Source organism: Arachis hypogaea, chromosome 16 (assembly GCF_003086295.3).
Source record: "Arachis hypogaea cultivar Tifrunner chromosome 16, arahy.Tifrunner.gnm2.J5K5, whole genome shotgun sequence".
NCBI lineage: Eukaryota > Viridiplantae > Streptophyta > Magnoliopsida > Fabales > Fabaceae > Arachis > Arachis hypogaea.
This window is the reverse complement of record NC_092051.1, coordinates 20,291,603-20,307,894: the sequence shown is the minus strand read 5'-3', so window position 1 is coordinate 20,307,894 and position 16,292 is coordinate 20,291,603. Positions and strand designations below refer to the sequence as shown.

The window sequence follows — 16,292 nt, the reverse complement described above, 5'->3', positions numbered from 1 at the left end:
AGATTGCCTATTTGACTGCATATTACTTGCTATCTGTCTAAATGCCTTATTCGTTCCTATTTGTATATCTCTTGTCTGATATAACTGTGTTTGCTATATTATACTCTTGCTGGTGGTTGGGAGGTCTGAAGGAATTGGAAAGGGAAGTATTAGTTAGACTGAAGGATCTTTAGTCAGATGCCCTTTTATGGTTTAGCTTGTTTATAAGCTTTGATTTTATCTAGAGGAAGTTCTAGGATTGCCTTCGGTTTTCCTCTATTATTACATGTTATATATGGGGAACAGTTACCATGCTGGGGACCTCTGGTTCTCACTCATGCGGATTTTGTGGTTTTCAGATGCAGGACGCGAGGCTTCTCGTTGAGGCATGCTGGAGACTTCCAGATTAGCGAAGATCCTTTGTTCTTGGGGGCTCTGTTTTGGTTTATATGTATTGCGTAAATACTTTTATCTCCATTAAATAATACAAACTGTGATGACTCCTTCTAGAGGGAATTTTTGGAGAATAGGTTCTCTGTTTTTATGTCCCTTTGGGTTTCCTTTGGTGTTTTCTTATTTTATGATTTGTATATATATTGCTATGCTTGGACCGGTTATCTTCGCAACCGGATTTTGAGTTTTGATATTCCCGTTTTTGACACTCTTTCGTATATATATAATCTCGCGTTGGTTTATTCTTGTTCGCTACGTTATCGATCGGAGTGTTGCGCTTTTCGAGTTACGATTTTGGTTTTACCCCTTTTTCTTATGAAGGCTCCTAGTTATAATCATTTTTCACCATACTATTCGTACTAAATTTTTGTTTTAGAGGTCGTAATACCTTGCCATCTCTGAATTATGACTTAAGCATAAGACTCTGTATGGTAGGGTGTTACAGTTTAAAATTTTGAAACCACCATAATTAAAAAGCCTGCCTAACCTGCACCGCCTAATCTGCGGGCTTTGGGGGTTTTGACGGCGGGATTGGCTTTCCCGACGGGCCCATAGTGTTTTTTTTTTTTTTTTGTAATTGAAGATGATAGCTGAAGATGTTCTAAGTTATAATTTGGATTATATTTTGTGTTTGATAATTTGATTGATTAGAGACCTGAATATATTTACTTATATGTTTTGGACAATATTTATTTTATTGTTTACAATGTTGATTTTATTATTTTGTTTCAAAAAACTTGGTTGATGATTATGTTTATTACATATTTAGAATTATAGATTTTAATGTTTGTGAATTTAGAAATTATAATTTTTTTATTTCTTTAGAAATTATAAATTTATTAAAATAGTTGTAAATTTATATATATTGTTTAATATTTAACAATTTATTAATAAAAAAATAATTAAAAAAATAGAAAATTGGTGGACTTAGCCCGCCAACTCACCAACTCGCCGTTAGGCGGAGTGGGGGAGAAATTCGAAACCGCCTCTCTAAGCCGGCGCAAGGCGGGTTTTTGGCGGGGTGGGCTACCCGTTTGCCACCCCCTCCTTGCTAAAAAGAGCATAAAATTAGAGGAGAATTTTTTATTTTGGGATAAACAACTAAAATTAGAAATTTTCCTCTCTAAAGATGTTAGAGGAGATACCTTATCCTGAACCATTTGTAGTTAATTTTTCTTTTGGGCTTTAGCCCTGTTTTAATACAAAAAAAAATTTCTAAGATCAGTCTCTTTATTTAGAAAAATAATCTGATATAAAAACTAATTTATCTAATAAAATAAAAATTTAAAAATTAATTTAGTGATTAAAATTTATTGAGTACTAAAGTATTTGACTAAAATTTTCTTGTAATTGATTTGGATATTACTCTTATTTTTTATGTTCTAATTTCTGAGGGTTCAATCATGTCAAGCATATGACTAATTTGTCTAAGACCTATATGACTAATTTATTTATGTTTAAGGGGTCACTATTCAAGTATTCTTCTATTAAGTTAAAGCCCATTATTACAAGTTATAATAACAACTAAAATTTAGAAGGATACAGAAAAAAAAAATGCAGAGACCCAAAAACATAATTTTACAATTTACTGAAAACTTATTTTAACTTGGAATGTATTTGATTAGTGTGTGAAAATATTTCTTATAAATAAGCTCAATATATATTAGAGTTAATACTAATTTATTATGTTTAAGGGGTCACTATTCAAGTATTCTTCTATTAAGTTAAAGCCCATTATTACAAGTTATAATAACAACTAAAATTTAGAAGGATACAGAAAAAAAAAATGCAGAGACCCAAAAACATAATTTTACAATTTACTGAAAACTTATTTTAACTTGGAATGTATTTGATTAGTGTGTGAAAATATTTCTTATAAATAAGCTCAATATATATTAGAGTTAATACGTTTTTCGGTCTCTAGCCATTTTCCCAAAAGACATTACACCCCCTAACCATTCTAAAATCCAATGTCAGTTGGCAATAAATCTCCTGCTGATGTGTTAGGTAAGGTGTCCACATGGATTTGTCTCATTCTAAAAAGAACTAATTGCCCCCTGCATCTTCTTCAAAATGATGTCGTCTCCTCACCTCATCTCTTCCCCTTCTGCACACCCCCCTCTCAATTTTTTTTACGATAGTTAGTACTCACAAATCCAAACAGGGAGTGGGAATACAATCCAAAACAAACAATTAACAGCACTCCTAATGAACTAAAAGTAATCAACAAGAAGATTTTAATCAACATGCACGACCACCAAGCTTAATGAACCAGATTAAACATAAAAGGCATGAAGATAAACTTCCTTAGCCTCAGGTATCCTTGCTGCTCCGATCTAGTGCCCCTTACCTTTTCTTTCCATTTTAATTCTTTACCAAGCCAAACAGCCCCCCTTCTCTCATTCTTCAATCTCCAATCTTCAAAACTTTCTGGAAAATTTTTCATTTTCACTGTGGCCTCAAATTGGAATCCACACAAGACATTCACTCACCCACACTGCCACACACATAAAATACAATTCAAGATTGAAACTTATTGAGAATACAATTGGGTCAATGAAACATCCCTAATCATTGTCTATTCTTCAAAATCCAGCCGGGGGAATTACGATGGAATCCAAAATCTCAAGTTCAAAGATGGAGTCAAATTCACCTTAAAAATCCCAAACTGAAAAGGAGAAGGTCTTGAGCACCCAATCGAACCTCAGGGAAGGAGAATAGCCGTGGTGCTCCACCCGTCTTCCCTACACCTACGCCACTGTTTCTATTTGTATTTGAGACTGAATTTTGAGAAGAGGAAATGGTGTTTTTGATGCTCTTTTGGTGGTTGATGGTGTGTGTCGAGAAAGGGAAGAAAAGAGATGATAAATATTATAAAATAATAAAAATAAAAGTTAATTGAAACAAAAATAAACATAAAAAAAATTCAAGAAAGGATTTTTAGTCCATATATTTTTTAAATCATTTCTACGTATCTGACACATCACTTATTTAATTGACATATCAGCAGGAACTGTTTGGTAACCGGTTCCGGGGACTAATTTTACCAAAATCTTTAATGGGCGGGGACCGATTAGGTACTTTAGAATTGTTAGGGGGAACTTCGTCCTTCAAATAAATAGTACAAGGTATATACTCTACTCTATATATTAACACTTCAAAATCTATCCCTAAACTTTAAATATGTTAAACCTCAAGTAACATAGCTTTGAAGGGAAAGCTAATTAATCGCCAATAAACAGAACCAAGAGGAAAAGAAAGAGCATTGGTGGGTGAAAATAGAAAGACAGAAAAGGCAATAGTAAGGAATAAATGAGTTCCCAGCCGAAGATGTAATATATGATATATTTATCTCAATATAGTATAAACATATCTTAATATTAACTCTCATTCACGTGTTCTACTCAGAAGTAGGATGATTTGATTCTTCTTCTTTTGACAAAATTTGACCCACTAGAATAAAAACCAAAAATAACACTACATGCAGGGTTTCTACGACTTCAAGAGAGCTTCCCACTTCACTATCTATAATAAGTTGCCAAAATATAAAGCATTACCGCCGATGAAGTGGTGATTACCAACTCCTGCAGATATAAAGTTCAATGTTACAATTTCTACCAACAAGATAATAAGAAATTTCGGTGACAAACTGTTCTAGCCGGACAAAGTAAATACTCTATGTTTTGGTGCTTCTTTTTATATTAAAAAAAATGTCATACCTGGCTGTTGTAAAGGGCAGCGGGAATAAAACCACCTGCATACTCAATTATGTTCAAAAAGATAGTGTATCCCTGCAAGAAAAATGGTAGAAAGCATTTTTTAATCTTTAATTTGAAAACTGAATGATTTGAGGGTTGAGGCATATATTATTAATGATGAATACAGAAAAGTTTAAACCTAGTTAACTGAGTTGAATATTAATTTACTAAACAACAAAATTGAAATAATTGAACAACCCAGAGAAGATAGAAATTAGAATATCAATCAAAATAAAAATCCACAAAAATATGGATTAGTTAGGGTATCATCGAACTTCAAAATTTTCTGGAAGCGATAACTTGCCTAGCATGGTACTACATGAAGTCCGACACTTAAGGAAAAGTTGTGCAAATCAGCGATCACATACACATTGAAAATTATACCACAGATGTAATAAATAAACCACAGATGAAGTTGTCACACCAAAGATATGATGAATCAACATTACCACAGATGACACAGCTACACAACCAAACACCAATGCCAGAGATCGAAGCAATCGTTTTCCCATACGCAGGCCTTCTCCAGTATCCTCACCTTCTTCCTGTAGCCAAGACCAACTTGAACTATTTCAATTATATTGAAAATTGGACATTGTTCAGAAATAAAAGATTTTATAATTCCACTGAATATTCTGCCTAGGATACAAACTCACATTATATGTTCGGGTTGCAGGAGATTCAAATGATTTTAACTTCTCAAATAGCCTATAAACAAAAGCAAATGCTAAAAATTGCAAAGGTTTATATTCAGCACTCCGCCTAACAAGGATCCAAGCTGTCTGCAGACAAATGGTTAGGAATTCTGATTAAACACTACAGCATAGACACAATACTTATTCTGAGCAATGATATTTCCCAAAGAATAAATAAAATCAACCCTTCATTTACTACTCACGAAAACAGCAGATATTGCCAAGTTGATGCGTGTATCATTTGTAGTTGATTTAGCAAACCTGAAATTACATTGACGGAAAATTGAATAACAAAAAATTATAGAAAATGTTCAGTATAATGAAATATCATTTGTCCATGAAAAGCAACAAGATTAGTAGAAAAGAATTCAAATATTGAATGATCCACTAAAGTAGGTGTATGGTAGAGTGAGTATCGAAAGATACACAGCAACAACAGTAACAAGTCATGAATCACAAGTGATAAGATGCAATATCAAACCTTGGCCCCCAAGGTAGAATTGGCTGCTTGTCAGCATACTTGATGTCCTTCGAAACCTGTAATTGTTTAAGATCTTGTGGAGGTCAAACACAAATGTAGAATTTAGGATCACATATTTAGATATATAAGAAGAATGTATAGTTTAAACAAAATAAAGTGTGTGAAACTGAGAATTAAGCCTTTTCATTAACTTCCTTGTGGAGATAGTTGGATACTTTTCAAATCCACTACACATGCCAAGCATAAAAGAATTGCATAGCTAAAGCAGAAATCGTGCTTGTGTAGATAAAATGTGCATATAATCATCAACGGTTCTAAGAATAAAACCAATATATTGTAATAGTGGAAGTTATTTCATCAGGTCACCCCATCTCGGATCCCATCACACACATGAAAGAAAACAATGTGCTAGTAATTACGCCTGAATTCTTTGTTGTTAATGCTATAAACTATGAGTAATGTTAGCTTTCTGCAGCCAACATTAGCCAACCTTTTTTAAAACTATTGTTTATACTAAATTCTAGAACCTAAAATTGGCTAATGTTGGCTAACTAAAAGTTGGTTCCCTATACTTTCTCTTAACTTAATGAAGTAGCTTCAATCTCAAGAATAAGTCTAAGTGTTAGACAATATATTTGTGTGTCTTCATACTACTATCAAGTGATGACTTCAATGTCGAGTGTCCAAGAAATGAAAGATTACCCTACTTTACCTTAAATGATCCAAAAGTCACACCCTTTTTCCGATTAGTCAACTGAGCCATCATGAGTTTGTCATATGCCTTCTCCAACTGGATTATACATTTGGAAATCACAACATACCATATGTTAGTGGATTGAACTTAAAGGAAAGCCTCACATCAAAATAGAGCAGTAACAACTTCACAAGTCAGAAATAAACAACTCATTTTGTAACCCTAGGAAATCTAGATTTTGACCAACCTTAAACAATTAAACACTGCTCAAGTTATAATCTACTAACCCGGAACATGGATTCTATTCAAATCTTAGGGGATGCCGTTCAAGAAATGAGTAAAGCCATATCATCAACTATTCCTCCGTAATAAAATACCACTGCATTGAAAGTTTCCATGCCCAACAACCATTGTTTGCCCCAAAATGAAAGGATGAGAAAGAAGGAAACTTACCCGGGAAGCAGTAGCTTCGTCGCCGTTAATCTCAGCCTCCTTCTTCTTTTTCGCATATGCAGCCTTGATCATGTCAAATCTTTCAATAGGACTAACACCTAGAACCTGCACAATAATATCGTAACCTAAGCAAGTTTCAGCTTCAAATTTCAACGCTGTAGAGAGAGAAAAAAAGGGATTCGATTTGAACCTCGTAAGGGTTGAAGTCACCGTCAGGATTGGAGCTGGAACTTCCAGCTCCAGCTGCAGAAGCAGCAGAACAGAAAAGCTTGGCCCTGGTACTCCATGTATTGTGGAACCTGAAAATTCATTTCAGAAAACAATAAAAAAGAATATATATCAGCGAAGAAGAAGAAGAAGAGAGAGAAACCTGAGAAGAAAGGGAGAGGGTTGAGGTCTGTGGCGGGAAGTGTGGGTGTGTGAGAGAGTCAATTGATTAGGGAAAAGTGCGTTGGAGACTGCCGAAGCCATTTTCTACAAACTGCTAAATGCTAATGCTATCGAACCACAAAGCCCAGAGTTTTATAGGGTTTTACCATTTTCATCTTCTTTCTTTTTCTCTTTTTCCATTTACTGCGATTTACTATTGCCTAAGCTCCGGCAACTAGTAAACTCGCTTAGGGAATTAAAAGAAAAAAAAAACAAGGAAAACAAAACATGTTGAGGGTACCAAATGTGCAAATTCTTGTTTAGTAGAAATCTTATAACATGCTAAAAAGATGCCAGCTCGTTCGCGTGGCCTAATGGATAAGGCGCTCGCCTCCGGAGCGGGAGATTGTGGGTTCGAGTCCCACCGTGAACGCTTCCTTTTAATGCGCTTTCTTCTTTACATTGCAGTAACTTTGGCTAATCACCGGAGTTAGTAAGTATTTTTAGACAAGGCAAAAGCCGTTACAAATTCCTTTCTTTTCATCCATTCATATTTATTTTGCCTCTGCCAATTTGCATTAGCAAAGTGGATATAAATTTTGTACACAAACACGGCTTAAACCAAGTTTATCATCTAAGAAAAATTTAGGAATAAGACACAAACATATCATGTAGTAATCTATCCTACATTAAATCCACGTGTCCTTTAAGATAGTTGTCCTGATTTGATGAATATATTGTACCAAAATTCCATCTCTTCACTGAGCTGAATGGAACCATCGTTATGATTTCCCATGGTTTCACCTGAAGTATCATCAGAAGAGGATGTTATTGCACTGCAAAATCCTGGTCCTGCAATAATATTTGGTGATGAACTTGATCTATTCCTTGAGGTTGAGGATAAACCATCATTGAAGCTAGAAGCAGCACTACCACTACCACTACTTGGTGCAATTGCTGGTACTACTCTTGGCATGGTGATGATTTGTGAGGAACACGAGGAATATTTACTACTATTGATGCCATTATTGTGCACTTCACTTTTCTCAATCCTTTTCTTCAAATGAGTGTGCCAAAAGTTCTTTATTTCATTATCTGTACGACCCGGTAATCTTGCTGCAATCGCAGACCACCTGATGATCATGATGAACACCATGGTTAATTAATACTACTAATTATATGACTTTACCAAATCCAATCACATTTGATGATAAAAAACATTTGGTAACAAAAAATATTAGCTAAAAACTACCAAAACTTACTGTTTTCAGCTTTATTTAATACATCTTGTAAATAAATGCTAAATAAGACAAGTTCAGGCGGTTTCGGGCTGATTGTTTTTTGTTGATATTTTGTTGATATGATACATGTAATACATGTGATATCAACAACCATGCACGTAGATTTGTCATCAAGTTATTAATATTGTTACCTATTTCCAAGAACTGCATGTAGTTTGAGAATAGCCTCTTCCTCTTCCTTGCTGAATTTCCCTCTTTTAATATCTGGCCTCAGGTAATTTATCCAACGAAGCCTACAACTCTTGCCACACCTTAACAAACCTAGTAAGTACACATTATTAGATATTCCTTTAGCATTTGTTCTGTTTCTTTATTGGTATCGGTTAGGCTCATAAACCGCTCAGCAAAAAACCGGTCAAATCGGAGGTTAATTAGTGAACCGGTCAAACCGACCGATATTTTAAAGGTGAGTAAAAGATAAATCGGTCCTTGATATTTTCTTCTACAGATATTTTCGTTTCTGACTATTAAAAAATACTTTTAAGTCCCTTATATAAAAGTTGGACGGATCAATCCCTCCGTCCAAATGCCTCAATTAGACTTGACGAAAAGTGCTTGTCACGCGTCGCCTGACAGACTTTCCTCTCACGCGTACGCGTTCATATAAATAAAAAAAATACAATAAAAAATATAAAAATCAAAATATGAAAGTGAGTACTAAAAATAATAAAAAAATTAAAATATTTATCTTAGTGTGATTGAAACAAATCTAAAAGATTTTGATGAAAAAAAAATTTGGAACGACAAAGAATGACCGTAAAAGTTATATGATTAAAAATGAAGGATAGAGTAAGTATCAAAGGAATGAATTTCTCGTCTAATTTTTCAACTGTAATTAACCTTCCCCAACATAAACGCAGAAGTTAGAATTTTTTGCTTCACGTTCAAGACACTCAAACAGACTTCTCTCTTCCCAAGGTGAATCCCAAACACACCCTAAATTGCTAAATTTAATTTACTTTTCTTCCATTCGATGTCTTAATATGTTTGTTCAAGTGATTTAAAATTTTGAAGACAAGAATGACTTGAAAGAAATGGAAAAAAGCATGCAGAGTGGAGAAGTGGAGAATTCATGTACGTGTGACAAGCACTTTCCGTTGGGTCTAACGGAGGCATTTGGACAGAGGGATTGATCCGTCCGACTTTTTAAGGACACCAAGAAATTAAAAGTATTTTTCAATGGTTAGGGACGAAAATATCTACGAAAAAAAATAAAGTCAGGGACCTATTTATCTTTTACTCTTTAAAGGTTTTTCGGTTCATATAATTCTCCAAAACCGCGCCGTTTTATAGTTTATAAAAAAAAAGAAAATTCCCTACATGGCTAATGGGCTACCCTCATCCCGCAACCCACTCCCACTCTCTCATCCTCTCCTCTGTGAAACTGAAGAAAGTTTCAAATTGAAAGAAAAAAACCGTAGCCACCCACAGCCGCCCAGCCCGTAGCCACTGCAGCCCCCACAGCCCCGCATCGTTGTCATCGTCGAATCCTTCTCTCCCTTCTCTCTCTCTGTCGCTGCTCCTCTTCGTGGTCGTGTCGCCGCTTCTCCGCTCCTCGTCGTGGGTCGCCGCTTCTCCGTTCCTCGCCGGCGTCGTTTCTGCTTCTCTTCTCCACACCGTGTCTCGCCGTCGTTGCTTCTCTTTTCCATGTGGTATCTCGCAGTCGCAGTTTACTCCATGGCCAAAATTTTCAAATTCTCAACCCTCATGTCTCAAGTCTCAGACTAACTCTTCGGACTATTCCTCTGAAATTTGAAATTTATTCTGAATATGCATATTATGTATTATTGATGATTCTGATTTTTGAGATATTAATTTTTTGAATTTTATTTGATTTCTGTCGTTGATGAGTTATAAATTTGATTGTTTAATTTATTAATTCTGTTGAGATTGATTCTTAAATCCAATATGTTGTGTTTGTTATTTTGGTGAATTGTTGTTTTGCAGTTATTGATTTAAAATAGAATTGGTGTATTTGTTGTTTTGGTGAATTTCTGTTGTATTTTTAAATCCAATCTGTTGTTTTCTGATTTTGGATTGGTGATTCTGGTTGCTGATTTTCTGATTCTAAATTATTGATGGTGCTATGGTGCATGCTTCATTGCATTGTGCTGAATTGCTGAAATTTTTCTGATTTTGAGATGTTTATGGTTTGATTCTGACTGCTTTGCTGCGTTGTGTTTATTCTGGAATTTCTTTGTTTATGCTGTTTTTTTATATTGATGATTAGTTGTGAATTTTTAATCATAAATTATGAAAAATTGTAAAATTTTAAAATTTATCAGTTTAAAAGTTATTAAATATAAATATTTAAAATTATATATTAAATTTTTTATAATTTTATCATATATTTAATTAGACTGGTTGAACTCCGGTTGAACCTCTGAACCAGTGAATCAGTCACTCTACCGGTTCATTGACCGGTTCGGTTTTCGCAACCTTGATATTTTCTAAGTCAGTAAGGTTAAACACCTCAATCATGGAACAAGCAAAATTGTTCTTTGAAAATAAAATTATAAAGGTTAATTGCATTCAGAACAATTTAATAATTTTCTCTGCTGTGATGGGTGATTTAGAAGATTTGAAGTTTGATTATCACTATAAGAAAGTGTTTGATGTAGCATTACCGAGTGGGATAATGAAAAGATATTTTAGTGTATGGTTTGTTTGGAAGACATTGAACTTGTCACGGCGGAACTGGCTTTTAATGTTTTTATTGTTTAATAATTTTCTTCTACTCCTTTGATCGCTGATTATTGGGTGTTAGTTAATGCTAGTAATATATACCCTTTGATAAAACAGTTGAGTGATTATATTGATTTTAATGAATCTGTTGGTGATAATTTTTCATGTGAAACAGGCTTTAGATCTTCAACTCTTGCTGCTAGTTACTTTACTTTGAAAGTTTCAAGTTTGAATATTTGCTGGGAAAGAAAAAAGAAGGGAAATTATCAGGTAAGCTTAGTATTATATTTATTGGGCCTCTATTTGAAATATAATTTATATATTTTCCCTTGTTGCAATATTTCCTCCTATTCTTTAGGACCTTGCGGCTCAGTTCTACTACTACTGCTTTCTGCACTGTCAAAAACCCAAAAAGATGATTTCATATATTGTGACACCAAGTCAAAGCTGTGCTGTTCGTGTATATAATCCTATATACATATTCATGCTTCTATGCTATGTATTAATGTTCGTATATATAATTCTATATATATATGTGACGCACATAAATAAATTACAGTTAGCTATGTATTAATTTTCTTTGCTTCTATGCTATATTTTGGCATCTGACTAAGACTGTTAGTACGTCTATGTCATCATACGTTCATGCTCATTATATCCAAATAATAATCATCCATCAATATACATAGTATTGTTTATATATGTTATTGGCCAGCATCCGTTTGGAATAGAGTCATTTATTTTATGCGAAATGCCATTATTAGTATCTAAAATAACCTTATGCTGTTCAGTGTTCAGTGATGAAAAATTTTTGGCTCCCATTCTTTTTCTTGTACACAGATTTTCTGACCCAATTTCTCAAAGCAATTTTTATTTGTTTTAACTGGTATCTTAAATCACAGGCTACTTTTATATTTATATGTATCTATATCTTGATCTATACATTTTGCTATTTTTCAGTGTAAAGAGATCATGAATTTTGTGGTAACACCAAGCTAAACAAATTATTTTCACTTTAATCAGTATATCTTTGGCTTTTACTTTCTTAAAACTAAGCATAAATTACAGTCAGGACAAATCTTTATCAAAATCATTCATTACTATAAGTTCAATCATTATCATAATCATTTTATATATTCATCTTTATCACAATCAACCACATTTGTTTAGCACTTACTTCTCCTTGCTTGTGATTATATTATATTACATATATACAATAACATAAGTAGTTTTATTCCTCAATTATAAGAAAGCAAAGAATTCCAAACACGCAAGTTTTTCCAAGGAATCTAAAGTCGTCTCGGCATCAATTTGAGCATTAGAATCAGACCCCAACTCCTCATTTTCCATCTTTCCGTTTTCACACATTTGCCAAATTGGTTGCTTTAAGTTTATTTTAATTTCAGTTATTAATTAGGATGCGACTTATTCATTTATTTTCCTTCTATATTTTGTAGGAAAAATTCACAAAGCTATTGTGACTGCGATAGAATTATCATTTGAAAGAGGTAATTATAATTTTTTTTATATTTTCTTTTAGAATACTATTTAAGCAAGATGGTCTAAACAAGAGAGAGAGAGCAGTCATGTCAATCGATAAGTCATGGATTGGAAAACCACGAAACACGCATGAGTATAAAGATGGTCTAAACAAGTTTTTGGATTTTGCTTTTGAGCATCGATCTCTCGGGGTCGTTAGATTAAATGCCCTTGTCCAGTGCGTGGTTTTGGCAAGTGGCAAACGAGAGAGAAAGTTTTTGAACATTTAATAGTCAAGCCATTTCCAGAAAACTACAAAGTTTGGTATTGGCATGGTGAAGAAGCAGTTGGAGTTGGGTCACAAGCTCATCAAACTAGTCATATTGTACAAGATGATTCGACATCTCAACATCCAATGGTAACAATGCTCAATGACTTTATGATAGATTTGAATTTTGAATGTAACTAATACCATGATATGGAAGATATGTGAGATATATGTTTCTATACTAGGATATGGGGAATTCCCCTGGTGGATAAGGATTGATATTGGGGTACTGTGAAAATAGTTAATTGGGATGTATAAAATTATTGAGTTGTAATGACCTCAGGGAATTGTTTGACACATGAGTGAGAGGGATGAAATTGTGAGTAATGTTTCTGAAGATGGGTTTGCAACATTGTCCTTAAAAGTTGTAACATGATAGAGTATGCAGCTTTGTTAATGCAAAAGTTGAAGTGTAGTGTTCTGCTGTTTTTTTTTTTTTTTAATTATTATCAAAAGTTGTATTGTGAATTGTGATGTTGTATGCAGTTCATGATAGATTTAACCTCTTTCTCATACATGGATGTAGATGGCTGAACCATTTTTGAATTTCCTGATTTCTATATTTGTATTATCTAAGCTTTCGCATTTATGCGGCAAACATGTAAATAAGAGGATGTGGCATTTTCCCCAAGATTTCATTTCCTTCCTTTTCTTATTAATGGAAGAAACATTGTTAGTTTTTTTTCAACTAATTTGCTTATATTTCGGTTAAATCACTATTAGGATGTGTTTTAGTTCAGTTTATGAGTTTCTAAGCCATATATTTTGCTTGTTAATATGCACAGATGAACTGCAAACTGAAGCAGAAGGAAGAACTGATTGTGTCTTTGAAGAGTACCTACGAATTGAATTTACTGGAGGAACGGGAGGAACAAACTAAGCAACTTGGGAAAGCAAAGGAGGAGCAGCAAGCTTTGATAAGTAAAGTTAGTTCTGCAGAAAGTACCGTCATCCGGTTGGAACAAGAGGTAAAGGGTGAGAAAAAATTGGTTGAGGAGCTGAAGCTTCAAATTGACAGCCTTGAAAATATTGATACGCTCCAAACAAAATAGAATTCCCTAAACAAGAGAGAGACAACAGTACAGACGCCAGACGCAGTTGAGAGTTGAGAAACACCAACTCTAACTAGCCAACCCTGCATTTCTTCTCTGAATCCCCAGATGAGAAGCAGCAGCAGAATACTTGTAAAGCTCCTCAAACGACATTCACACACTGCCACGTTATCATCACGATTCTCCACTCCCCCTCCCCACGAAGTTGTCGAACCCTTCTATGACCTCTCAGACGTCGTCGTTTCAGCCTCCCGTGACCCTCCTTCCCCATCCCCATGGCTCCCCCAAATCGTCTCCCTCCTCGACGATTCCCCTTCCATGGAATCCAACCTCACCTCCTTCTGCAACAAATTCCTCATCACTCTCTCCCCCAACTTTGTCTCCCATACCGTCCGCTCCCTCACCAACCAACCCCACCTCGCCACGCGCTTCTTCCACTGGGCTCACTCTCAACCTAACTATTCCCGCTCCCTCCATTCCTACGTCTCTCTCATCGAAACCCTCTCCTTTTCTTCATCGTTTGATTCAACTATTTTCCAAAACATTCTAGAAGAATTCAAGTGCCGAAAGTTTAAATTAACTGCTGCCGCCGTTAATTCCTTGCTCAGGAGCTTTGCTGCGGTTGGCATGGTGGAGGAGCTGTTGTGGATGTGGCGGAAGATGAAGGAGGATGGCCTTGAGCCGAGTTTGTATAATTTCAATTCGTTGATGAACGGATTGGTTAATGCCGGTATGGTGGAATCGGCGGTTAAGGTTTTCGAGGCGATGAGGGAGGTTAATGTGAGACCGGATTTGGTTAGTTACAATACGGTTATTAAAGGGTATTGTAAGGTTGGGAAAACTAGGAAGGCCTTGGAGATGATTAGGGAGATGGAGGCTGGGGATGATGGTGGTAATGTGGGGCCGGATAAGGTTAGTTACATGACGGCTATGCAGGCGTGTTATGGCGAAGGGGATGTGGATTGTTGTGTGAGGCTTTACCATGAGATGAAGGAGAAGGGGTTGGTGGTTCCTCCATATGCTTATAGTTTGGTGGTGTGTGGGCTTTGCAGGCAAGGGAAGGTTGTTGAGGGTCTCAATGTATTTGAAGAGATGAGAAGGAATAGTTGCGGAGCCAATAAGGCGGTGTACACGGCGTTGATTGATGGTTATGCGAAGACTGGGAATGTTGACGGAGCGATGAGGTTGTTTGAGAGGATGAGACAGGAGGGGATTAAACCGGATGAAGTTACTTATGGGGCGATTGTTAATGGTTTGTGTAAGGGTGGGAGAGTGGAGGAAGCTTTGGGTTATTTAGAGTTTTGTAAAGAGAATGGTGTCGCGGTGAATGCGTTATTTTACTCGAGTTTGATTGATGGCCTTGGGAAGGCTGGGAGAGTTGATGAAGCTGAGAAGTTGTTTTATGAGATGGTTGATAACGCGTGCCCCCCGGATTCTTATTGCTATAATGCACTTATCGATGGATGGTGTAAAGGTGGGAGGATTGATGAAGCATTAACACTGTTTAAACGGATGGAGGAGGAAGGTTGCGAGCAGACTGTGTATACGTATACCATACTTATCAGTGAGCTTTTTAAAGTGCACAGGAATGAAGAGGCATTGAAATTATGGGACATGATGATAGATAAGGGCATAACACCAAATGTTGCTTGTTTTAGGTCTCTTTCAATCGGACTCTGTCTTTCGGGCAAGGTAGCGAGAGCTTGTAAGATTTTGGATGAGCTGGCACCTATGGGGATTGTTCTTGAAACAGCTTATGAAGACATGATTAACGTGTTGTGCAAAGCTGGCCGAGTGAAGGAAGCCTGCAAGTTAGCTGACGGGATTGTGGACAGAGGTAGAGAAATTCCTGGAAAAATTAGAACATTGATGATCAATGCATTGAGGAAGGCTGGTAATGCAGATTTGGCTATAAGGCTGATGCATAGCAAGATTGGTATTGGGTATGACCGGATGCGTAGTGTTAAAAAGAGAGTGAAGTTCCGAACCCTTATTGACAGCTGACTCTGTTTTTCGCCAGGTATTGCACCTTCAAAATTGACAAAGGTCAAAGCTTGTATATGTATGGAAGTATAGTCATGCCTGGTTGTTGTGTTGTTAGTGAACTTAACCGTTTGTTGATACTGGGAACTATTATTAATTGACTGGGTTGAGATGGTTAAATTCACGATCTAATATTTCATGTTCAACCAAGGCGATTCATATAACATGAGTCTTGGTTACATCTCTTCATGTACAAGAACCTTGGTTAGTAACTTTTACAAGATTAGAATGTCAGTAGTTGTGGCGACCGGCAACCTATTTGTCACCACTGCTGCAGGTTTTGCTGTATCATATTTATTGTATTATACAGAATCAAGTTTTGTGGAAGGTGGAAGCTTTTGCCAGCAGCATTCTTTGCCTGCATTTTCCTATCTAAATGCCCTTATATACAACTAACTATCTAATGGCATTCTATTCTATCACATAACCAATGTTTTAGTGCACATGTTATCAATTCATTTAGATGGGAAAAACGCAGGCAAAGAATGCTGCCGGCAAAAGCTTCCACCTTCCACGAAACTT

At 35.7% G+C, this 16,292-nt stretch overlaps 3 protein-coding genes and 1 non-coding gene across 9 annotated transcripts; 2 read left to right on the top strand and 2 right to left on the bottom strand.

Annotated features, from left to right (window-relative positions):
• Window positions 1-3,734: 3,734 nt before the first annotated feature.
• On the bottom strand, window positions 3,735-7,192 carry LOC112758335 (protein CHLOROPLAST J-LIKE DOMAIN 1, chloroplastic). Its single transcript, XM_025806984.3, has 10 exons — window positions 6,884-7,192; window positions 6,704-6,812; window positions 6,514-6,618; window positions 6,079-6,156; window positions 5,367-5,422; window positions 5,089-5,146; window positions 4,847-4,972; window positions 4,640-4,735; window positions 4,152-4,223; window positions 3,735-4,016 (listed from the first exon to the last, which is right to left on the bottom strand). The coding sequence occupies exons 1-10, from the start codon at window positions 6,982-6,984 to the stop codon at window positions 3,954-3,956; spliced, it is 864 nt and encodes a 287-aa protein (XP_025662769.1). The 5' UTR covers window positions 6,985-7,192; the 3' UTR covers window positions 3,735-3,953.
• A 50-nt stretch (window positions 7,193-7,242) lies between these two features.
• On the top strand, window positions 7,243-7,315 carry TRNAR-CCG (transfer RNA arginine (anticodon CCG)). Its single transcript has one exon. It is a non-coding gene; the product is annotated as a tRNA-Arg (tRNA).
• An 89-nt stretch (window positions 7,316-7,404) lies between these two features.
• Window positions 7,405-9,832, bottom strand: LOC112756807 (uncharacterized). Its single transcript, XM_025805423.3, has 3 exons — window positions 9,600-9,832; window positions 8,315-8,491; window positions 7,405-8,015 (listed from the first exon to the last, which is right to left on the bottom strand). Exons 1-3 carry the CDS (start codon window positions 9,830-9,832, stop codon window positions 7,589-7,591), a joined length of 837 nt encoding a protein of 278 aa, XP_025661208.1. The 3' UTR covers window positions 7,405-7,588.
• Window positions 9,473-16,061, top strand: LOC112758334 (pentatricopeptide repeat-containing protein At1g03560, mitochondrial). 6 transcript variants are annotated; one of them, XM_072219958.1, is made up of 5 exons: window positions 9,486-9,899; window positions 11,044-11,138; window positions 12,326-12,376; window positions 12,656-12,765; window positions 13,461-16,061. In XM_072219958.1, the coding sequence occupies exon 5, from the start codon at window positions 13,836-13,838 to the stop codon at window positions 15,729-15,731; it is 1,896 nt and encodes a 631-aa protein (XP_072076059.1). In that variant the 5' UTR covers window positions 9,486-9,899; window positions 11,044-11,138; window positions 12,326-12,376; window positions 12,656-12,765; window positions 13,461-13,835; the 3' UTR covers window positions 15,732-16,061. The 6 variants fall into 6 exon arrangements, with proteins under 6 accessions (XP_072076056.1, XP_072076059.1, XP_072076058.1 ...); XM_072219960.1 differs by having other exon boundaries at window positions 9,504-9,835; XM_072219955.1 differs by lacking the exon at window positions 12,656-12,765 and having other exon boundaries at window positions 9,473-9,899.
• Window positions 16,062-16,292: the final 231 nt, after the last annotated feature.

What these genes read in the sequence shown, in the direction of transcription:
- LOC112756807 (XM_025805423.3), bottom strand. Translation starts at nt 9,832, where the DNA reads ATGGAAAAGAGAAGCAACGACGGCGAGACACGGTGTGGAGAAGAGAAG. An exon ending in GGCGGCTGTGGGTGGCTACG is followed by an intron (nt 8,492 to 9,599) that starts GTTTTTTTCTTT and finishes ATACCAATAAAG; the next exon opens with AAACAGAACAAATGCTAAAG. An exon ending in CATGCAGTTCTTGGAAATAG is followed by an intron (nt 8,016 to 8,314) that starts GTAACAATATTA and finishes CATGATCATCAG; the next exon opens with GTGGTCTGCGATTGCAGCAA.
- LOC112758334 (XM_072219955.1), top strand. Translation starts at nt 13,836, where the DNA reads ATGAGAAGCAGCAGCAGAATACTTGTAAAGCTCCTCAAACGACATTCA.
- LOC112758335 (XM_025806984.3), bottom strand. Translation starts at nt 6,984, where the DNA reads ATGGCTTCGGCAGTCTCCAACGCACTTTTCCCTAATCAATTGACTCTC. An exon ending in ATTCTACCTTGGGGGCCAAG is followed by an intron (nt 5,147 to 5,366) that starts GTTTGATATTGC and finishes ATGTAATTTCAG; the next exon opens with GTTTGCTAAATCAACTACAA. An exon ending in TGGCAATATCTGCTGTTTTC is followed by an intron (nt 4,973 to 5,088) that starts GTGAGTAGTAAA and finishes ATTTGTCTGCAG; the next exon opens with ACAGCTTGGATCCTTGTTAG.